The 21126-nt window shown below is 41.4% G+C and overlaps 2 protein-coding genes across 2 annotated transcripts in view; both read right to left on the bottom strand.

Moving 5' to 3' along the window:
• Window positions 1-10513, bottom strand: part of MAN1B1 (mannosidase alpha class 1B member 1) — a 34046-nt gene extending 23533 nt beyond the window's left edge. Inside the window, exons 1-6 of the mRNA XM_019510457.1 lie at window positions 10316-10513; window positions 8671-8779; window positions 7795-7931; window positions 6317-6477; window positions 4434-4543; window positions 2119-2304 (exon numbers count right to left, since the gene is read on the bottom strand). Of these exons, the coding sequence (XP_019366002.1) occupies window positions 2119-2304; window positions 4434-4543; window positions 6317-6477; window positions 7795-7931; window positions 8671-8779; window positions 10316-10441 (829 nt within the window). The 5' untranslated portion in view covers window positions 10442-10513. The remainder of the gene's footprint in view (window positions 1-2118; window positions 2305-4433; window positions 4544-6316; window positions 6478-7794; window positions 7932-8670; window positions 8780-10315) is intronic.
• Window positions 10514-13433: 2920 nt separating this feature from the next.
• Window positions 13434-21126, bottom strand: part of UAP1L1 (UDP-N-acetylglucosamine pyrophosphorylase 1 like 1) — an 18571-nt gene continuing 10878 nt past the window's right edge. Inside the window, exons 4-8 of the mRNA XM_019510455.1 lie at window positions 20897-21090; window positions 20086-20226; window positions 18145-18330; window positions 17053-17119; window positions 13434-15859 (exon numbers count right to left, since the gene is read on the bottom strand). Coding sequence (XP_019366000.1) covers window positions 15773-15859; window positions 17053-17119; window positions 18145-18330; window positions 20086-20226; window positions 20897-21090 — 675 coding nt within the window. The 3' untranslated portion in view covers window positions 13434-15772. The remainder of the gene's footprint in view (window positions 15860-17052; window positions 17120-18144; window positions 18331-20085; window positions 20227-20896; window positions 21091-21126) is intronic.

The raw sequence follows: 21126 nt of genomic DNA, 5'->3' as shown, positions 1-21126 counted from the left end.
CCCCTGTAACCAGTCTAGGTCCGATTGCAGCTTATTCCTCCCTTCTAGTGTGCCCACATCCCCCTACATCTTAGTGTCGTCTGTGAATTTGAACATGGTGCTTTTTACCCCCTTGTCCAAGTCACTGATGAAGATGTTGAACAGCGCGGGCCCGAGGACCAAGCCCTGGGGGACCCCACTGCCCACATCCCTCCAAGTCGAAAATGACCCATCCACCACCACTCTCTGGGTGCGGCCCTCCAGCCAGTTAGTGACCCATTATTCAGGTTAGAAACTAATGCCCCAGTTTAACTGACACTTCTTGATATTTAATCAAGAGAAAAGCTCACCAAGGTTTGTCGTTTATCAGATTGTTCTCTACAAAACACATGCCATTACACTTGCCTGCAATGAGGCTGACAAAATAGGGTTGTCTGTGTTGTCAGATAAGTTATCACTGTCTAGTAGTAGATGGAACAACACAGAATTCTAAGATTTTCTTTCACAAGTAAAGTTTACATTTATGGAGTTGCTGGGTAAAGCTTAACTGTCATGATTTTCACCCTTTTCATTTTAATATCTTGGGGCTTTTTTTGTTTTTCTAATCTAGAAGAATCCCAAAGAGCTTTACAGAATCTATAACAATCACTAAAAGCTAAATTGCAATAAAAAATAAAAGTTTCCAATCAAGAATCCATTGTAACCATGTTTAAATGACTAATAATTTATTTTAAAAGCTATTTGTAGTTCATACTGATTTTTTTTTTTTTTTTTTATAAAGTAGCTACCTTGTCAACTCGATGAAGCATCAAGACAAGTTGCTGACACCTGCAGTTAGACACAATAAACTGCAAGATTTCCAATTGAGATTTTGGTTTGATTTTAAAATTTTACATGAATGCATACACTGAACAAAAATGAAAAAAAATAAAACAAAGAAGTGGGTATGACTTTTGCTGTTCCCAGTATTCTGCAGGGCAATTCTGATCTTCCTGCCTTAACACGTACTAGACTGTGCGTCTTGTATTACAGAGGTGTCCACTTCCAGAGATTACATAGCTATATCCAATGCATACCAACAAACACATTTGCAGGAATTCTTAGAAGTACCACTTGTAGATTCTTTGTTTAACATCACCTAATCAGCATGTGCAAATTTTCTATAGTCATTTAAGACAGCAATTTAAAAATAATTCACAACAGTAAAGTTCTGAGTCTTAAAACCAAATGCCAAAGTAGAACCACCTCTGTTCTGGACAGAAAAGAAACATACAATAACTTGGGAGAGGAAGGGGACAAGAACTGTATCCCACTGAACTTAGCAGGACACTTACAAGACAGTAGATAACCAAGCAAGTTAAAAAGTGACTTGCATACTGTTGTTAAAGTGAATAAAAATAGCAGTAAACCACTCAACTGAAAAGTTTTCTGTGTGAACTGTACAACCTCTATTTACTTCAATGACAGGGTTTTTTTGTAATAATTTTATTCCTTTTGGCACTGCTGAGCCAATACAGCACTGACACATGAAACAGAAATTCTAAGTTCCAAATGTGGAATATCTTTCTTATAGGTGATGATATTCAAATTAAGAAATCTCTCAGGCTAAGTTTATGGACCTCATGTTGGCAGCAAGAAAGGTCTCTCTAGCACCATGGTGTCCATAGCACTATGCTGGGTGTTAGCAGCTAGTTTGGAACAAAGGAAGCTGGCAGGTCTAATAATTCACTCCTCAATTTCTAGCAGAAATACCTAGTTCTTAAAACAAACAAAGCAAGTAAAATTATTCCAGGTGTACTTATTATCTACCAGGTCCATCTGGAAGGAAAAACTTTAAGTATCCCTGAAAGGCATATCTGTTTTGAGATCTTACCTCTCACACAATGTGAACTTTGCTTAGCCAAAGCAAAGCTTATAATAAACTGAACTTTCATGAAAGTTCATAAAAAACTGTCACCGTTGAGAAGCTCTGAGCATTGAACATATTACTGAAGGCACCAGCATATCCCAAAAAACCTACTGGGATAAATCATCATGCGTTTTACCCACCAAACATAAAACGATCCCTTGCCTTAACAGAAATTGTTAGAACCAAATACTGATGTGAGATAAAAACAGCAGAGGAAAGAGAAAATTTACCTTCTTTTAAGCCTAAAATCCACATGGTATCCAAGGCATCAATTAGCGTAAGTCCAAGCCCAAACCACTCACTGTAGGATTTGGACAAAGGCTTCAGCTCATCATGTCCCCAAGCAAACTCTTTGTATCCTTTCCACGCATGGCGGAATGCTTCTATCACAGCCATCTGACGTTCATTTATGGGCACTGTAAAAGGAAAACAATACCGTGCTCAGGAATCCTACAAGCCCGGAGTTATTCAGTTATGCAAGACCTCTCTCCATTGAGTTCTCCCTGAAACCAGGAGTCCTCATCCCTGCAAATACAAGTCCCATTATCCCAAGCTGCAATTACCTGAAACAGTCCTTCACAGTGGGGTCCTGCCACCCTGCCAAGACATATACAGAGCTCTCCCATATGCAATGATCTCATCCCTCCAAATGCAACATTAAGATAGTTACTCAAAAATTGTATTAGAAGAACATTATTGAGGTTGCAAAGCCACACACTCAGAGTGGGAAATACCAGAACTATGGTTGCCTGCAAAACCAAAAAGCCACCTTGCACATATGCTTAAGAACACAGTATTTAGTCACATGATCACATATTTTTTCCACAGGACCTCTACCGCATTCATCCCTTGCTAAATTTTAAGTCTAAAGCATGAGAGACCACCTAAACTTTACGCAAAATAAACTTCTAATATAAGCAGAAACGACCTATTTTTCCCCTCGGCTGATTTTTTGAAATGGTTGACCTACTTCAGCTAGAAATTTCCACTAAAAATTCTTTCAAGACAGATACCTGGCGTGGAAAGTTACATTCCAAAAGAACTGAAGTCTGGCAGAGTTATAAGCAAATCAAAACTGGGTCTTATCCTGTGCAAGCATCAAGCAACAGTCTGTGCTAGCAGACCTTAAGTATAGAAACGCACTCACACACCCGGGTAGCAAAACATTGCATTGCATGGCATTATGCAGAAAACCCGAGCTTTGGAATAAACATGAGCTCTCTCCCACTAGCTCAGAAAACAGATTCCCAGATTCTTTGCTGCAAAAGGAAAACAAATCAAATGACAGCTGCAGCAGCTGCCAATTTCCTAGTAATCATCAAACAGTCTGTGATTAATTAATGAAGAAAGTCACTTTCCCCTGATCTCCAAGGCTGCACTAAACCATAGCTTGGAAAGGAAACTGTGCGTTTCAAGCCATCATTCTGAATAGCTATTCCTCCTTTGGGGAGGGGTGGAATGAAACAGAGATAGTTGGCCATCAGGCCTCTTTTCAGCAACATCTCCATTTTTCTTAGGAAGGAAAGAAAGAATCAAACCAAAAGGTGGGGCATGTGCCATGTTTAAACAAAGAGGAGAAAGGAGATTGTGCACCATGGCATGCACACAGTAAGGAAACTAGAAGAAACTGTGAACAAAACAGCTTCATGGAAGGGAAACACACATTGCAGACTCAAAGACAGGAATCTGCAGTTCTTTCCTTAAGGCTAATCAGAGTTTAAATTTTACTCCATTTAAATAAAACAATTTGGTGTTTATAGGCAATTGTAGTCTGGTTTTGGTAGTGAAATTATATTATCTTTATATGCACCATCAAGGACAGGGTTAGGGTACAGATGTATATGAGAAATACACCATCAGAAAGAAACATGAACACTTTGGGAGTAGCAAATAGCACAGAGGCTGCAACCACAGCATTTGATCTCTTGGTATCTGATCTGGCAGTTAAAGCCAGGTGGATTATGCTGCGACTGTAACTGGTCCTTCATCCGATTCACAATATTTGTACATGAGAATGTTCCTATTCTCAACATTACTTGAGAGTCAACAACATAAACCCTGAAAAAAGCAAGCATCTCAGATCAAGCCAGATCAAGAATGCTGCAGGACTTGAAAGTTTCAGGTAAACCCAACACAACTCTCAGTTTCACTTCCTGTGGGGTAAAGGGGCACAAAACAAGGAGTGAACAATCTCACCTAAAAATATGAGAGCTCATTAAAAACAGAAAGAGATAGAGTAGGGAAGTGGATGGCACAATGTTCACATGAACGTGAACAAGAATATATAAATACCTAAACCTTATAGTCAGCAAAAAGATCATAGGAAAGCAGGGCTGGAAGGGACCTCATGAGGTCATCTTGTCCAGTCCCTGCTCAAGGCACAATCATCCCTGACTTAAACCATCCCAGCCCAGGAATGGAGACTCTTCTTTAGGTAGCTTATTCCAGTATTTGGCTATGGCTACCCTCGCAGTCAAAAAGTTCTTCCTAACATCCAACCTAATTTTCCTAAAATTTAGAGAGCTGCTGCTCTATCATGTGTTACCTGGCTCTTTCTGGTCTTCCCCTTCTAAAGATGAAGGTTTTTCTGGTTCCTTTATTTTACTGGAAGGAGGTTCAGTGCTTTGGTCAGGTTCTATCACTGCTCCTCTCCAGCTGCAAATACAAATATTTAACTAGATAAGAGATAAAAGTTAAAATGAATTAGCCTTATTGCTACTATCAAAAATTATTTCTTTCTTATTTCACAACAGCCTGATAAACAAGATGCTAAAGTGAGATGTTGATTAAGGCATGTTGATTAAGGCTAAAAATAGTAAAAGGTCACTTACAAGCTAATTAATTTTTACTTGAACACAGTGATTTCTTCCAGGGCAAACAGTAATACATCTTTTATTGGATTAATAAATGCCTGGCAAGGCGTGTGGGACTGGATGAATTTCATAAAAGAATGAAAGACATACAAACAAAATGTCTGAAAAATCAGGTCATTCAGAAATAATCGTAACTCTTATTTTCTGGTACTGAAATTACCGTAGGAAGTCTCCACTCTATACTGGAATATCTGCATACACATGAGCACTGTTAAGAGCTCAAGAGTGAACACAAGGTAAGAGCAGTATACACTGCTTGCTTTTATTTCTAAGATCCCCAGTAAATCACACGCTTCCCCCACCACAGCAACAGCAGAAGTCAGTCTGGAAAAGATTTACACATAGACAGGCTCCTGAAGGTAGGACATTTCAAAGGCAAGATACACCAAGAGCCAAGAACACTGACATGGCTGTTTTAGATACTTGTATATTATCAGCCCAAAAGAGCAGGGTTTATGGAATCTCCAAAGCTTACATATTTTTTTTTTTTTTTTAAGGCACACTCATAACAGATCTACAGCATACTACAAACCTACAACACACCTGAGGTCTGGTCTATGTTAAATTCTCTGTGGTTATTACCACTTTTGCAGCTCCTCTAATGGTAATCACTAAGGGCAGATAAAGTTTGCAGCCAGCCTTAAGAGGCTTTATATAATCCAACTGCTAAAACACATATGCAAACAAAGCCACCATCAAAATTGCACCAGTGGTAGCAAATACGGAGAAAAAAAAAAAAAAATCAGGAAGTTAAGCCTAGTCTTAAACACGCCCTACATGTCTCTATGATTGCTACTGATTTTTTTTTTTTTTATATCAAACACGAAGTCTTATCCATCACTGATCCCAAATCAAGTAACTACCAAATCACTAATACCCTTAAAAAAACCCAACTGTACTGCTCTTAAATATATTGATAAAGCTAAAGTGACAAAACTCTGTCTAAATGCAGTCCCATCAATACTAAGGCAATTCATACCAGTACAGCCATTTTCATACAGGAGGAGAATAAGCTATAGCAGTATAACTGCATCCACACTAGGGCTTACTAGGTTTAGTGGTACCAACAAAAAAAAAAAAGTCAGACCTCTAACCAATAGTTAGCCTGGTAGACTTATGTGTAGGCCAGAACTAAGATACTGATAACTGCACCATGGTATCAATATTTTCCAAGGAATAACTGGAAGAACCCTACAAAGAGATTGCAAACCCTTCTCTGCACTAACTGTGTCAGTTTGGTGTTTCCGTGGTGCTTAGTTTGGCAGGGTCCAAACTCTGAGTGGATCCTTTATATGCTGCTGTATTGCAACTAACAAAAATAGTGAGACCACAAACTCACGCAAACCAAGCAAATTATTCTGACCAAAAATCAGCATCATGCTACTACAGAAGGTCAAAGAATCATGCATAATTCAACAGTATGGTGGACAGAAAGAAAATACCTCATAATTTTATCCACTAATTTTACTAGCATAATATCCTGAAAAGAAAACCAAAAAAAAAAAAAAAATTAACACTGCTCCATCAAACTATAACTTGTTGAAAATATGTCTACCTAATAACAGATTTCTCCGTTTTCTCTTCTTTATCGGCAGGGTGAGGTTCTTCCTTAGCCCTGCCAGCATCATCTTGGGTTTGCAGCCTTGCTTCTCTCCGTGGCGGTCTGATCTGCAGATTAGGAGGACCCCGTCGGACATGAACAGGTTTAGGATGTTTCTAGGATGAAAGTAAAGCAAAGGTAAATCAAGATGTATGTAACATACTATCACAGTGGCCAATACCCAGCCTACATTACAAAAGCAGGCCAGAGCTGTATTTTGCAACTTGAAGAAAACCTAATTTTTAATGCAGAGATGGAGGCCGTGGAACTGCAGATCGTGCCATGCAATATTATCTTTAGCTGAAGTGCAGGAGGTAAACAATCACATTTCAAATTTTAGCTCCGATAAAACTATACACAGACTTAGGCAAAAACCATTTTCATGAGGATCCCTTATGGTTACTGCATCTATATCATTAGCAGATATGTATTTAACAGTGCATTGTCAACAAAGTGAAAATTAAATGAACTCTTTAACAAAGCATAAGTGTTGCTAGCTATAACACAAAGGCATGTTATTAAGGGTGTACAAAAGGCAGTAGCAAGTCAATAACAGCAATCTTTCAATAGCAGTTGTACGTTTACAGAAAGTAAGAACAAGACAAGACACCCACTACATGAGAAAAACAGAACTGTGAATTCCCAGAGGTAATTACATGAAATTCATGTATATGAGCAATCAAACTAACCAGCATTCCTTTTTTCCATTATTCCTTCACTGCATTTATTGGAAAACAATCAGCTTGTATGTTGCTTTAAAAGGACAGCCAAAAAATAAAGAAAAAGAAAACCAACACACACACACACTGCACAACCCAGCAGGCTTTCCATACTTTCATAAACCTGCAGAGAACCTGCTTGATTTATTGCTGTTTTTAGCTGGTTGTCAATCCTTCTTGGAAGCAATTCCAATTCACCAGAAATAGATGACTGCACTCCTTGCAATCCCAGTGCTCCAAGCACAAACAAATTCATCAAGGTAATGAGGTGGAGCCTGGAATACCAGGTCACAAAAACCTGAAGTATTGGTGCTACTAGGCACAGCAGTGGTTTAGAAAACCCATGCCATACATTTAAGATCACTGCTAAACAAAGCCCCTATTAGGTCAAATAAAGTTTCCAGCTATGTCTTTGCGCCTACATATCCCAAATGCTTTCACAAGATATTAGTGCTCTTGTTAAAGAGATGGCCAACTGTTTCAGAGAGAGCAAAAAACAAATTTCCAAAACTCACAGCAACTGTCTTCTTTAAGACTAAGGATACAAGTTAAAGCTAGGAAATACTATTCTGAAACCAAAGGTTCTCTGGACAGGAACTAATTGTTATACCTGGCCATAGCTTCTTTTTTTCTTACTGCTGTGCTCAAACTAGCACTACTTGCACTTCTCACAAACTCAAGTAAATTTAAGAGAAATCATTCTCTTTGTAATACCTGAGGGGAAAGCTCTTTGTAGTCTCCAAGGTTGGCATCTGCTTTCTGGGGTGCTGGCAAAACAGCAGGATTTGCTGGTTTCAACCCAGGAATTTCTGGTTCTGGCTTCAGATCTTCTGAGGATTTGTTTGTTAGGCCTACACACATAAGGTAACTTCAGTACACAACTACTGGGCATAAGGAATTAACAATTTAGATTATAGCTGGAAATCTAAAGGAATTAACGCTATACAGTAAGTACATTAAAAACAAAAAACAAAAAAAACCCCACAACACACTTGCATTCAAGAAGACACTGACTGACAGATCTTTCAGACCTAAACAGAAGCATTAAATTACCAAACCTTATATAAGGGCTTTGGATTTTTTTACTTTTTGCATTGAAAAGATTTAAAAAAAAGCCAGTGTTGAAGACAAATTTGGACCTATCCCAAAGAAATGCTTAAAAGTTCAACCCTGCTGCATAAACACAATGAAGAGAGGATCATCTTACCCTCCAGTCTTTAGGTCTGGGTTGCTGGTTTAAGAAAAAACAAAAACCACCTATGTCCTAAGGATGACCACAACCCTCCAAGAATAACTGGCCAAAACAAAATGGCATTTCCAACCATAAACAATAAAGAACCAGAAGAAGTGAAACTGTTTTTGTTCATTTATTTAAAGATTTTATACTGTCAGGGTATAGGAGATGATAGAGGCTTGTTTCTAACTGAACACTTCCATTAAGTTAATGTGCTATACACTTTAACTGATTAATTTTGACAAGCTCTGCTCAATGTTTAACAGAAAGACCCATTTACAAAAACTACAAATATGCAATTTATCAACTATTATAGCATGTATAAAGGTAAATCTGGAGCTTTATGGAACACATACTTTTCCACTGTTCCCCCATGTTTGTATATGAAATGACTCCACAGACTGCCAAGAAGGCAAACAGGAAGAGAATTACACTCCGCTGTAGTCGAGACAGCTGCTTCCATTTCTTTAAAAAAGAAAATAAATATGAGGAAGAAGAATTTTTAGCATGACATGGAGAAAACTAGACCCCTACAGTCACAGATAAACCCACCTAATTATTTTGTATTCCTTGCTCTGAAAGAACTCAAGTGTAGGTTTTACCCTGTTTCTTACTTTGCACATCCATCACTTACTTTCTTTGCAGATGTGGAGGATGCATGTAATATGTCAACATGGCAGAGGACATTCAAAAATAATATTGGGGCCACTCACTGCCAAAGTCAATCAAGAGTAAGAAACTGCAACACGCAAAGTCTCCCGGAGAGAACATCAGCTACAGTATGCTGATTTTTAGAGCAACCTTTTGTTGGCTGATCTGTGCATCTGCCCAGATGTCAATTTGGGAAAGAGCCAAGAGACTCTTCCTTTCTGTCCAGCAGGGTGCAACAAGAGGGACATGCAAAGTGGAAGCAAGGAATAAGGAAAGTGGAAGGGGGGGAAAAAGGGAGAAAAAAATATTAAGTGCATGAAAGTCAGATGGGTCCAAATAAGAAGATGCAACTTAAGCTGGACAGAAAGGCACCAGCCACTAACAATCACCTTTTGTGAAGCTGTTATGTGAAACACAGGCTGCCACAAAAAAGCAGCAGAAACAGCCACAAAGCTTCAGCCACGTAAAACAGAACCAAACCAGCCACAGAACTAGAAGACAAGAAGCACTATGCCTGCAAAACTACCCTTGGGAAATACTACTTATTTTTACAATTAAGGGCAAGTATTTGCAGCAAGCAGAAATCTTATCAAACTGTAAGCCCTAATGCAATAAAAGACTGCCTTCTAACAAGGATCCTCAGCAAGCTGCAGTCAGCCACAGCACACGGGGCTCTATACAGTTCAGAAATCCTTCACCAGCCTTATCTTGAAACCCGCCCCTGTTTAGTTACCTGCCAGGGCAGAAAATGACAAGGCAGCAGTTGGCCTCTGCACTGGGAAACCTTCCCCTCCCTGCCACAAAGCACCACCTGGGCACATTCCTTGGTTTCCCATCTGCTCTTCTGCCCCATGATGCTCCCCACAGACTTCACCTTCCCAGTGGGGAGAAAAGCCCAGCTGCTCCAGGCAACCAACCGCCAGCTGCAAATACCCCACTGAAAATTCACATCAGTACAGTGCCTGGAGCCTCAGCCCCAACCTCTCCTGACAAGACAGCGCCCACTCCTTACCAGGAAGAAGAGATCCCTCCCAGACAAGAGCCAAAGGAGCCCTCGCACCCCTCAGGCCCACATGTTGCAGCTGCTCGGCCCTTCCGACAGCTGGAGTGTCGCACACGGCTCTGCCAAATCCTTTGTGCGTGGGGCCAGGTTACATTTATTGCGCGATTTGCCCATGTGCTGCGCAATAAATGTAACTGGTCGCGGGGACCTCCCCCAGGCTCAGTCACTAGCATCCCCCTGCCCTGCCCAGCCCAGGCAGGACCAAGGGACGTAGAAACGTGCTGGGTCCCCAGGACACAGCCTCCCCTCGGGCAGGGCCCCCGGCCGCCAGGGGGCGCCGCTCTCACCCTCCAGCATGAGCGGCGCCGCCAGGCCTTGCTGTTGTTGTAGCCGCCCGCACCCGCCGCCTCGCCGGGGCTCAGCGTCACCGAGATGAAGTCCCGTCTCTGCGGAGCAGGCACCGCCGAGTACATGGTGGCGGGTTCAGGGGCCCGCGCCCGTCGCCATTATCCTCCAGCGCCCAGCCCGAGAGCCGGGACAAACCTGCCGCTTCCGAGTGCCGCTCTGGCCTCCCCGCTTCCGGAACTCTATAGCGCCCCTAGCAACAGCCTCCTGCCGGTGTGTCCTAGCAACGGGGGGAGGGGGCAACGACTCGCTCAGACGGATGAAGACGGCGTTAAAAGCCGTGCGAATAGCGCGGGGTCTGGTTTTCTCTGATTAAAAACAAGAAAAATCCCCAATTTTCAGATTAAAAAAGGCACCCCAAATCCACATTTTTCCATGATTTAAATGAAACACGGCTCTATATAGGTCTTTATAGTGTAATGGTGCATCAATATAGAGACTTATATAGAGCCGTGTTTCATTTAAATCATGGGAAAATGTGGAGTTGAGGTTATTTTTTCAAATCTAAAAACTGGGGATTTTTTTTTTTCAGAGAAAAGCAGGATCCCTGCTAATAGCCTCCTGCGTCGTGTTATTCAGCAGTAAGCGATGAAAATGCGCACTGGCACTACTGCGCAGTAACTCTAGTTACTGCATATTGAGTTAGTACTTCATTAAACAAGTAATAAAGTACATGCACAGTAATTAGGGTCCATTAATAAATGCATAGCTGTGTCCACTGGGCAACATAGAAGCTGCTTGTGCTGATGCAGCTCGGCAGGCATGAGGCGGCCAGATACCACATGCAGCGCGAGGATGCTCTGCCTTACGCGCTGCCCTGCTTTCGGACACTGCCGAGCCCCACCCGTCTCCATCGCTGGCAGGAAAGCCCCAGCCACCCCCTGCTCCCTTCACCTGCCCATGCGCAGGGTGGATGCGGGGGCAAGGGGACAGTGATGCCCTTGCTCCCCACTGTGATTCCTGCTCCACCCGCAGTTCAGAGCCGTGCTTCCCAAACTTTTCCTCAGCATGACCGCATTTATGACCCCATTACCCCAACATGGCCCCTTGCTCCCAACCCACAGCCCCCCGCCCCTGGGCCCCATCTGCTGATGTTACAACCCCATTTGGGGTCACGACCCACAGTTTGGGAACTGCTGGTTTAGAGCCACTTGCCTGGCAGTGGCAGCCACCCATCTAATCAGACAGCACCGAGGGAGTCCACCGACTTCATAGTTCATGGGATCTACCTGATCCCTTCTCAACCCCACCTGTGTTAATGACCCTCTCCCCTCTTAAATGGTCTTTAATGGTTCCACTACTCATAAATCATAAAAAAAACTCAGATTGAGAGGAACCTCAGGGGGTCACATCTAGTGCAACCACCTGCTCAAAACAGGACCATCTCCAGCTAGATCATCCCAGGCTTTGTCTACCCCAGTCTTAAAAACCTCCAGGGTGGAAACCCCACAGCCTTCCTTGCAGCCCGTTCCTGTGCTTTACTGCCCTCCCTTCCCAGGTGAAAGTCTTTCCTAGTATCTCCAGCAATCCTTCCTTCTTCCATGCTGCTGTTCACTGCTTCTAGTAATATATTTCACAGCCCTGCAGTCTGTTTTTTAATGCTAGCTAAAAACTTTAACTCCAGTGTGGCAGTATTAGCTGAGGTGAACATTAATTCGGGTGGAAAGCACTTGCAGTGAAGCACTGGAGGCACTCTCCAGATGCTCAGGGCTTGATTTGGTGTTATGCATCTGGAATGAACTACAATGACTCCAGGACTAATGAAACAACATCTTTGGATTATTTTTGTTTGTTGTGTTTTATATGTAATCTACTACATAGCAAATTAATGCATATTCCAATAAAGTGTCTGGTTTGGTTTTGTTGTTTTCCTTCAGTCTTAAATTGAGTACTTGAGATTTAGGCCCCTGCTTTTAGTGAAGTTTCCAGTTTCTTAACTGGAAGAAAATGTTTTGTGTTATATGCAGTGATGCACCACACCATTTGCAACCCCCTTTTCGAAGTCCTAGGTCAATCCATGCTCACAAGCGAGCCCCATCCCACAAAGCTAATATCATACTAGGATTTGGAGCGAGCAGAAAAATCACAGGACAGCTCAGAGAAAGGGAGCAGGGTATATTCATCCTCACTCCATCCAGAAAGAGAGCAAAGAAAACTAGGCTCACAAGAAGACTAACATTAACTTTACTTACGCTGTATTTGGTAGTGACACAGCAAGGGGTGTATGAAGCTGCTCCTGTTCCTTTCCCAGAACAGAGGAAGGGGCATCCTGTAACTGCAAGCTTGTCTAACATCTCTTCCAGCTGGCCCAATAAAAAAGAGCAATATCACCAAACAAACCTTGCTTCTCATCATTAATTCAAGCAGCTTAACAACACTGCTTGTTTTGCAAGCACTGGTGGGTATAAGAAGGAACAAGTTCTGTGGGTGGGGGAACACGCTCTGCTCTTTGAACAATCTGAAAGAGTGACTCACTAAAGCATTAAATGCAAGCAATTCCATGGAAAAGCCACCCAGCTCACCCTTGTATAGAAACACTAGGGCTTTTCTACAGTTTTGTTCCATAGAGCCACCATTTTCTTTAAAAGTGATTGCTGATCTGTGATATAGTAAAAGTATGATTCCACTTGACACCTTGTGGTACACTGCTGTATAAACAACAGCTGTGAAACACTGACTCAGAGCCATACCACTGAAGTGTATTTTAATAAAGAGGCACACCATTCATTTTAGACCCAAATTTAACCTCATCCCACATTAAGTCTGTTAGCCCATGGAAAATTAGAGCTAACAAGTCTGAAAATGGAGGTGATGAAAAAGTGTTGTGTTGGAAAATACTTCCCACAATGTCAAACATCTTCCCGTATTATGTTCTCTCATGTCCCATTTTTGAGTCCTCATATATTTGGATCTTGGGAGAGCTTACAGTATTACCCGCATTTGTAACAGTTCTTCAGCAGCACTATGTCAGATTTCCGTAATTGCAGTGGATACACTCATAACTGTGCAACAACAAAGAACCAGCTCATTAACGCACATGAAAGAAATAGAGATGAATTAGAAGTTGCACAGTATCTTTATTAGAGAAATGTATTCGAGAAAACTTTGGGAGACCCACAAGAGGGATCTCCTTTTGCTTTATAAAAAAAGTCATTCAGAATAGAAGCTGGAATCATTTTACCAAACACATGATAAATGATATGTATTTAGTATTTTTAAAGGTCCTTTAAAATCCCTTTTAATATTTCAGTTTGAAATACATGAAAGAACAGTCAACTCCTACTGGAAAATGCATGATAAAAAACACGTAAGCAGCTATACATTCATGAGATGAAAGTGTTGGGCTAAATGGCAATTCGGGCTCCAAAGAGAACGTACCCTTTTGGCAAATGCACACAAGGATGCAGGACAAGTTCTCTTTCATTAAGGCAGAATATAGCTTAAAATAAACTTGTGCAAGAATTAACAAGAAATTAATCATAAAGATACTGTGTGATTACCCCCAGATTTCATTCACTAACTCAACTGACTGAAATGGAATCATCACAGGAAAATTATGCAACAGACATTCAGTATTTGCCTTTGACAATTCAGTCTACAATTTACCCTGACAATCTTTTATAATTAACAGTTTCACATCCAAGCAGATTAATCAGAAGTGTGATTAGCTTCTCTCCATGTGCAAATAGCTATTTGTCTACACCTATGCCGATACAGCTCATACGCAAGCAAATTTTGCAGCTGAAATGTAGATGATTTCTTTCAAAACTATGAGCCTGTGGTAAAAACAGTTATCATAAGAGGCCCTTCTTATATTTCACCAAATTCACCTCAATCTTACTTTATAAAAAAGTTTATTCTTAATAATTTAGGTGCAATGTCTATCGGTAAGAACAGCTGAAATACCAAAATCCAAACAAAACATATGGCCAAATACCTTCTTTAGTTGTAAAAAGACAGCTGTTTGGAAGAAAGAAAGAAAAAAAAAAAAAAAAGACTCTTGACTACCTGCAGAACAATATCGAGGGAGGAAAGGATTTGGTTGAGAGACCATCATTTTCTTTTTATAACCAGGTAAAATGAATGTGACCACCTCAATCAAGTTTTTGTATCTGACAGGTATTCACATCACAAAATACACACACCCACAGTCAAAAAGGCCAAAGATTGCACAGTACATGAAGAATGAATTCTTCTCTCAACTAGATGTGTGCTTTCTATGCCAGGACTGAGGTCCGTCTGTTGCATATAATTCTGATAATATCTCTGGATAACAATCTGGCAGGTTCAGCTCAACAAACTTGAAAAATAAACTTTAAGAAATGAAGACAATTATGAAAGTAAGAGGAATGCAATGCTTCGAGAGGTGCAGGAATGCTGGATACCAACCCTGCCCACTGGTTACAAAGGCACATCCTGGTTTTTTATGGCTTATACCATTCATGGTAAGATTAAATGTCTTTTTACTTTAGAGCATTCAATCCTACCCCCCTGGATTAACGCCATTTATTGCTTTAAGACACTTATAAAAAGTCTAAAAGTGAGAAGCATGTTATAAAAACTTAGACAGCAAAATAAAAAATAGCATCTCCCAGGACAGAAGGAAGATAATGTTAACATGAAGTATTTCTGATGATTCTTTTTAAAAACTAGACCAACACAATTTAAAATCCAACCAATCCACAGCTGGACTTAAAGGTGCAAGTCTTTTAATCTTGATTCTACAACCTGAGTGCTGAGTCATGCTTATTCTCAGATAAAGCCCCACTGAAGTCAGAAATCTATAAAATGGCGTTACCTGGGCGAGCACCATTCATCATCCGAATGAACTCTCTAATCAGAGCAAATACAGGACTAGCTGCCAAGACAGAGCTAGGACAAAAGGGGCATGGACTCTGGAAGAAATAATTGTAGTTGTGTATTCAGCATTTTATGGGCCTGGGCCTCAAATTAATCTCTCTCACATTCCTGCATTAACATCAATGAAAATAAAAAACATCTAGTGAGAATTACAGTTTAATTAATCTAATTATGTGACATGCAAAACTGTTTTGGTCCCAATTGGCTCTTATCATTTATCTGTATAACTTAGAAACTAAAAGGATAACAGTTTTGATTGCAGAAATAAAGCCTATTTAGTAACCGGATTAACAAATACAAGTATCATTCATACCTGAACCTCCAAACAACAGTGAGGAAGGATGTAACTTCTGAAGTTATCAAACAGCATTGGAGTATTTTTCTACCTGTAAACATACTCACTACTGGCTTTTGGCATCAACCTGATAATGCAATCTAATTATTGATAGCATTTTAATAGTAAAGCCAATGTTTAATTAGTGCCTGTTCCCATCATGGAGCTGATGGTCATATGTACTGGTTCCAGGTTTTCCCCTTATTCAAGAGTTTTCTGGCATTTCTGTTTTTCTCTCATCAAGTATAAAGGGTGAAGAGATGTCTTTATTCTTCATGTATGTTTCCAGCCCCTGCAAATGTGTGAAAAAATACAGTTAGCTTGTAGATGCATCAAACACAGTTACATTTGCCAAAATTAAAAGCTGGTATTGCTGGGGAAGGGTAGCTGACACCTCAGCAGGTTAAGATCTTTTGTTTACAGATTAAGACAAGTACAGCCATGAATAGCACAAGCTTCAGTGATGCACTGAAATATTGACCCTGTATTTAGAAAGAGATGCAGATGGTTTTTAGCTACAAGGCTCTCAATAGAGCAAGTGCAAGTGGCAGAAGCAAACCCCTGTGCAACAGATGTCTAAGCATGCATTTTCGCTGGGGAAAGAAAACAGTGTTGTTAACTCATGTCAGTTGACACATGGAAACTACTGGAGAAAGGGAAGATAATTATGTGAAAGCCTACCACCATGAATTAAAACTCCAAACTGCCTTGTCTGTGCTAAGATTATGCCTCTACCCAACTGCCATGTGTTAGCTACCGAGAGTTAACAGCACATCTGATGAAGATAAGGCCTCAGAGTATAAGAAAACCTTCCAAATACATCTGTGTTCTCACTGTTGATATCTAAGTCACCCTCTGCAGTTCTCATGGGGCCGTTCCTCCCCACCCTACCTGGCCCAGGTGAGGCTGTACACTACATGGTCTGCCCTTATTCACTAAGAAATATCATTCTTTGCTTTCCTTCACACCATGCGCCTGGCTCCTAACATGAAAAGGAAGCCTCTGCCTGTGGGGCTCTGTGAGTCCAGCAACAAGAAAAACTCTCTTCGCCTGCACAAAGGAAGATCTGTCATGACAACTTTGTTCCCCAGGCAAAATTCCAGAGATTTCTTCTGAAATCTGGTCCCCAAAAGGGTAGAGCAGGTACCTAGCTTTGAGTGTTTAGTGCTTGCTTGCTCTAGAAGAGATCCCCTACTGCTCTAAATGTGTATGGACTTACACCACTTTTGCATTTGGCCCCAGGGTTTTATCTATCATGATGATCTATTCCACTACAATAGACCTGTTTTTCAGGAGGCCTCAAAGCATTTTTGAATCTTAATGAGGTTGAACAGCCCCACTAAGAAGTGGGCAACTATTACAAGTGTCATTTCATAGCAAAACTAAGACACAGAGATTATGTGCCTTGACAAAACTATACTGACAGGACTCAGAGGTTCTGCACTCCAGGTACATAAAAATATCTGCTTAGACAATTAGTCTCACCTCTCCAAAATAAGACACCAATGGAGAAATTTCACATACAGCAGGAGGGTCTTCAGTTCCTGATAAACTAAAGAACAGAACAGGATTAAATCCACTCTTTACATGCTTGTAAAATGACAGCTTTCCCATAGAAACTCAAAAAACAGGACATATCACCAAAAAGAGAAGAGAGTTTATGATCCCCTACCCCAGAAACTGTTTGAACCTGGATTGTGGTAAAAAAAAGGAGTTAACATTTCCTAGTTACTTCACACCAAAAACTTCATGAAGATTTCTAGGAAGCGCTTTTCAGCAGAGACCAACGGTTTTAGTTTTACTGAGCTATAAGGCAGAAGCCCTACTCAGGGTAAAAGATCTCTGGGAATTAAGCATGACAAAGAAAGCATCTGGGACAGGGTTTCCTATAGAATGACAAATGTCGGTGCCCAGGAGAACAAGAGGTTTTCTATTCATCTATGAGCACAGGATCTATATTCAGACAAGCTGTAAGTTACACCTTCTCAAGCTGGCCAAGTCCTTCCTGCCAAGAAGAGGAGTGACTCAGAGACAGAGAATATTTTTGCTACTGCTTTCTCTTGTCAGTGCTTCCATCATAGGGAACAGCATTAAGCCCTGCCAGAGCTCTGTGGGAACAGAGAGGTTAGATAACTCGGCACCAGGCTGTACTTCCAATATTTGGAGATGCACCACTCCCAACACCACTTTGGCACAACTCAAGTTACAACCCCTTCAAGCTTCTAGAGTCTTATTTTATTGGTGGACATTGCCTCTGCTGAAGTGACTGCCAGGTGGTAAACCTGTATCCGTGAACATGCAGATGTGCTACCTACATGCAGAATACGCTGTGCCCCCAGGGAAAGCCTGCGGCAATTTACACAATGTATGATCATTAATGCACCAGGAGCAGTTGTAGATACTGATCACAAGCAGCGTGTCAATGAAAGGCCTGTTGCAGAAGAGGAACTGTGCCAGTCACCACCAGAAATACTGACTGAGGAAGTCACAAATTCTCTGTACCAGCGGACATGCCGGAAGCCAGCCAAGAGTCGGCAGTGACTGGAACGAAGCAAATACCTGACTAGACGTGTTTACCTGATTTTCTCTGGAATCCTGCAGCCATTTTCATCCAGGAAGCTGGCTCCAGCCTTCAGAGCCCAGCGGTAATGCTGGGACAGGAGGGCTCTCCGAGCTGTGGTAGGAGTATCTTTGTCACCTGTATCTGCATTTTTTAATGGGGAGAACTCTTCTTCCCTCAAAACTTCAAATGCAACAAAGTTCCTGTCAGCAAGCAGTAAAGAAAGAAAAAAAAAATGCCTTAGCTTAGGTTCCTCTTGACAGTAAAGGCACGTCCCATAGGGGATGCTGTATATCCTAGACAACACTAATGTAGCAGAGCCCACAGCAGAATTAAACCAGGCTAAGCTTACTTCCCTATGTGGAAAGCAAAGGAGTATAAAGATCAGGTCCATGGGGACATGGGCTGAGAAACCCAGCCTGGCAGGGAACTGGAGGAGTCTGCAGAGGAAGCTTGCTAAGAAGAAGGCATGTGACAATTCTCCAGAGGTCCCAAGCAGAAAGCCAAGAAGAAAGAGACCTTTGGGGCAAAGGAGCCTGTTGAGTGAAAAGCTCCAGCTAAGACAGCAAAAAGTAAAGGTGGGGCATAAGCAGAGGGAAACTGAGGCACCAACAGGGCCTAAAAGCTAGAAAGGGAAGGCCCTGCTCCACTGTCTGTGATCAACCCATATGAAAGTTTGTTACAAATAAAAAAGTGCAGCTCTGAGCTTCAGTTTTCTATCCCACAAATGGATGTTAAATCAGGGATCCCATGGGACAGGGGCCAAGTTCAGTTTCATGAATACCGCTTATAGAAACCCCCCCTCTTCCCTCCGCCAGATTTAGTCACATTTTATAAATAGCTGTTTTTCAGTCATGGGAAGGCAAGCAGGGGCAGCAACTGCATGTTTTTGCATTTCAAATGTGAAATGCATCCAGCAGTGTCAGTTGCCATCATTGTTAAAAAAAGAGTCACCGCTGTAATTACCATTTCAAAACCTAAAGCTTATATCTGCTTTTGACACCAAATGATTTTGCTTTCTTGGTCTCCTGCTAAGTTACTGTAGGGTTCCTCATCAGGGCTGGGCAGTGCAGCAGTAAAGCAGATGTAAGATACATGTTTAGAAAGCTTTTTCGAGGTTTGGTTTTGTTTTTGGTCCGAGGGCAGAATCAGTTTTTAAGCTGCTCAATCCTGAATTCAATCCATTTAAAAATGGAAGATGTAAAACCCCCAAAGAGAATGATATCACACTCCAGCTGATGCTGCTTTATGCTTATGTTTCAACCTGGTGAATCTTTGCTGTCCAATTCTAGACCCAGGAAAGCAAGGTTTAAATTCTAAAGTATAGAAATCACGCTAAATCATTAAGCTATTAAATGCAGCACCCCTTAAATAAAGGCACCACAGGTTGTGTTAGTGGCATAGTAAGATAGATCTCTGACATGCCTTAAAAAGTCAGGCAATGCAAAATTTACAGTTCATACAGCAACAGTAATTTGGCCACATGGTGTTTAAGTAATGTATTTTATGTCTGTATATAGTATGCTAACTGAAGCTTGATTTGATATGCATGTAGAATGTAACAGAGTTACAGTTGCTACAAGAACCACAATTTTGAATAGGTCAACTTCAGTGGGTTTGAATTCTCCATCATGGGATTAATATTAAATTGAGGCTCCACCCTGAATTCCCTTGACACAAGGTAAGCAGAGGCTCACTCAGCCAAACCACCAACACCCAAATACACAGTCGCTAACTTGCAGGTATTCAAAGTAAATTTTACAGGTGCGGGACCCCTGCCCCTTGAAATACAAGGCAGCATTGTCACCAAGCATCAGTTTGAGGCAGGCCTAGCATCCTTTTCATAAGTTACCCATAATGTCAGCATTCAAAAGTCTGCCCACCCCATAAATACATGTTACAATCTAAGGTCATGGAAAGCAATACTGAGAAGGAAAAGATTCACATCTACCACTAACTTAGAGAACTGGAACACATCAAACACAAACTTCTCCAGCTTTATCCCGTTCGGTTTTAGCGGCTTTACCAGATTTCCCTCCTCGTCAACATATGGCACCTTCTTTATGGCTACATGCTGCTTCAGCTGGGGCTCAAATTTCCTGCCAGGGTGAAACAGAAATAAAAATAAGTTAATGTATTTTACGCATAAACAAGCAAGGAGATTCCCAGCTCTCAACAGTAGGCAGCGTATTGCTACCATTAACTCACTTTGGGCTTAGAAAGCGCTGCTCTTTCCTTGTAACACCCAAACACGCACTGTTCCAAAACAGCAAGCCCTACAGGATTCCCACTGGACAGAATCAAAGGGCACACCATGGTGGCAAACACCAGGAGAGACTTAGAGTAACAGTACCATGCTGTTTAAATGCGAGTGAGACTGAACTGTACAAAGGCATGAACTAACTTCTCTGGTTCTAAACCTCCACTCCACAACTCTCCAGCAGGAGACCCACTCACTCAGGCAAGAAAATACGAAATCATTAGAATGAACTCACATTGGCTGACTACTCAGAGAGCAGGAAATAGTTAAGATCATCTACATTAGACACTTCCTTTGGTGTAACTAAATTCATTTTTGGCACAGCAGGGCATAACTCATCACTGATCAGTCCTCATAAAAAGGATCCTAAACACTTTAGTAAGAGAAGATAGCTGTTTTCAGCAATATGAGCAATTTCCCCCCAGTAACAGAAACCAACAACCCACAGCGGCTGGGACAGTCCCTGCTTAGTACATTTTTAGTTTGTGAAGCCGCCTAGCAAAACTTACTGTACCACTGTCTTGAGGAACTCAAGCGTGAAGAAGTGATTACAGATGTTGCCAGCACTGTACACTAGTTGCCCATCAGGGCTCTGCTTCTGTGCAGTCTCCAGGCTGATTTCACTGTATTCTACCACCTGAGAGACTCCATCAACAAGGCAGACTACCCCAACAGGCTCTGTAGGGTAGGCTTTCTCCACCTCCTGCTGTAAAACTACCTGTATCCTTCCACCAGTCTG

This window comes from Gavialis gangeticus, unplaced genomic scaffold, assembly GCF_001723915.1.
Source record: "Gavialis gangeticus isolate Ggan-Ray unplaced genomic scaffold, GavGan_comp1, whole genome shotgun sequence".
NCBI classification, from domain to species: Eukaryota; Metazoa; Chordata; order Crocodylia; family Gavialidae; genus Gavialis; species Gavialis gangeticus.
Note: the sequence above shows the minus strand (reverse complement) of the source record. Positions and strands in the feature narration are given on the sequence as shown.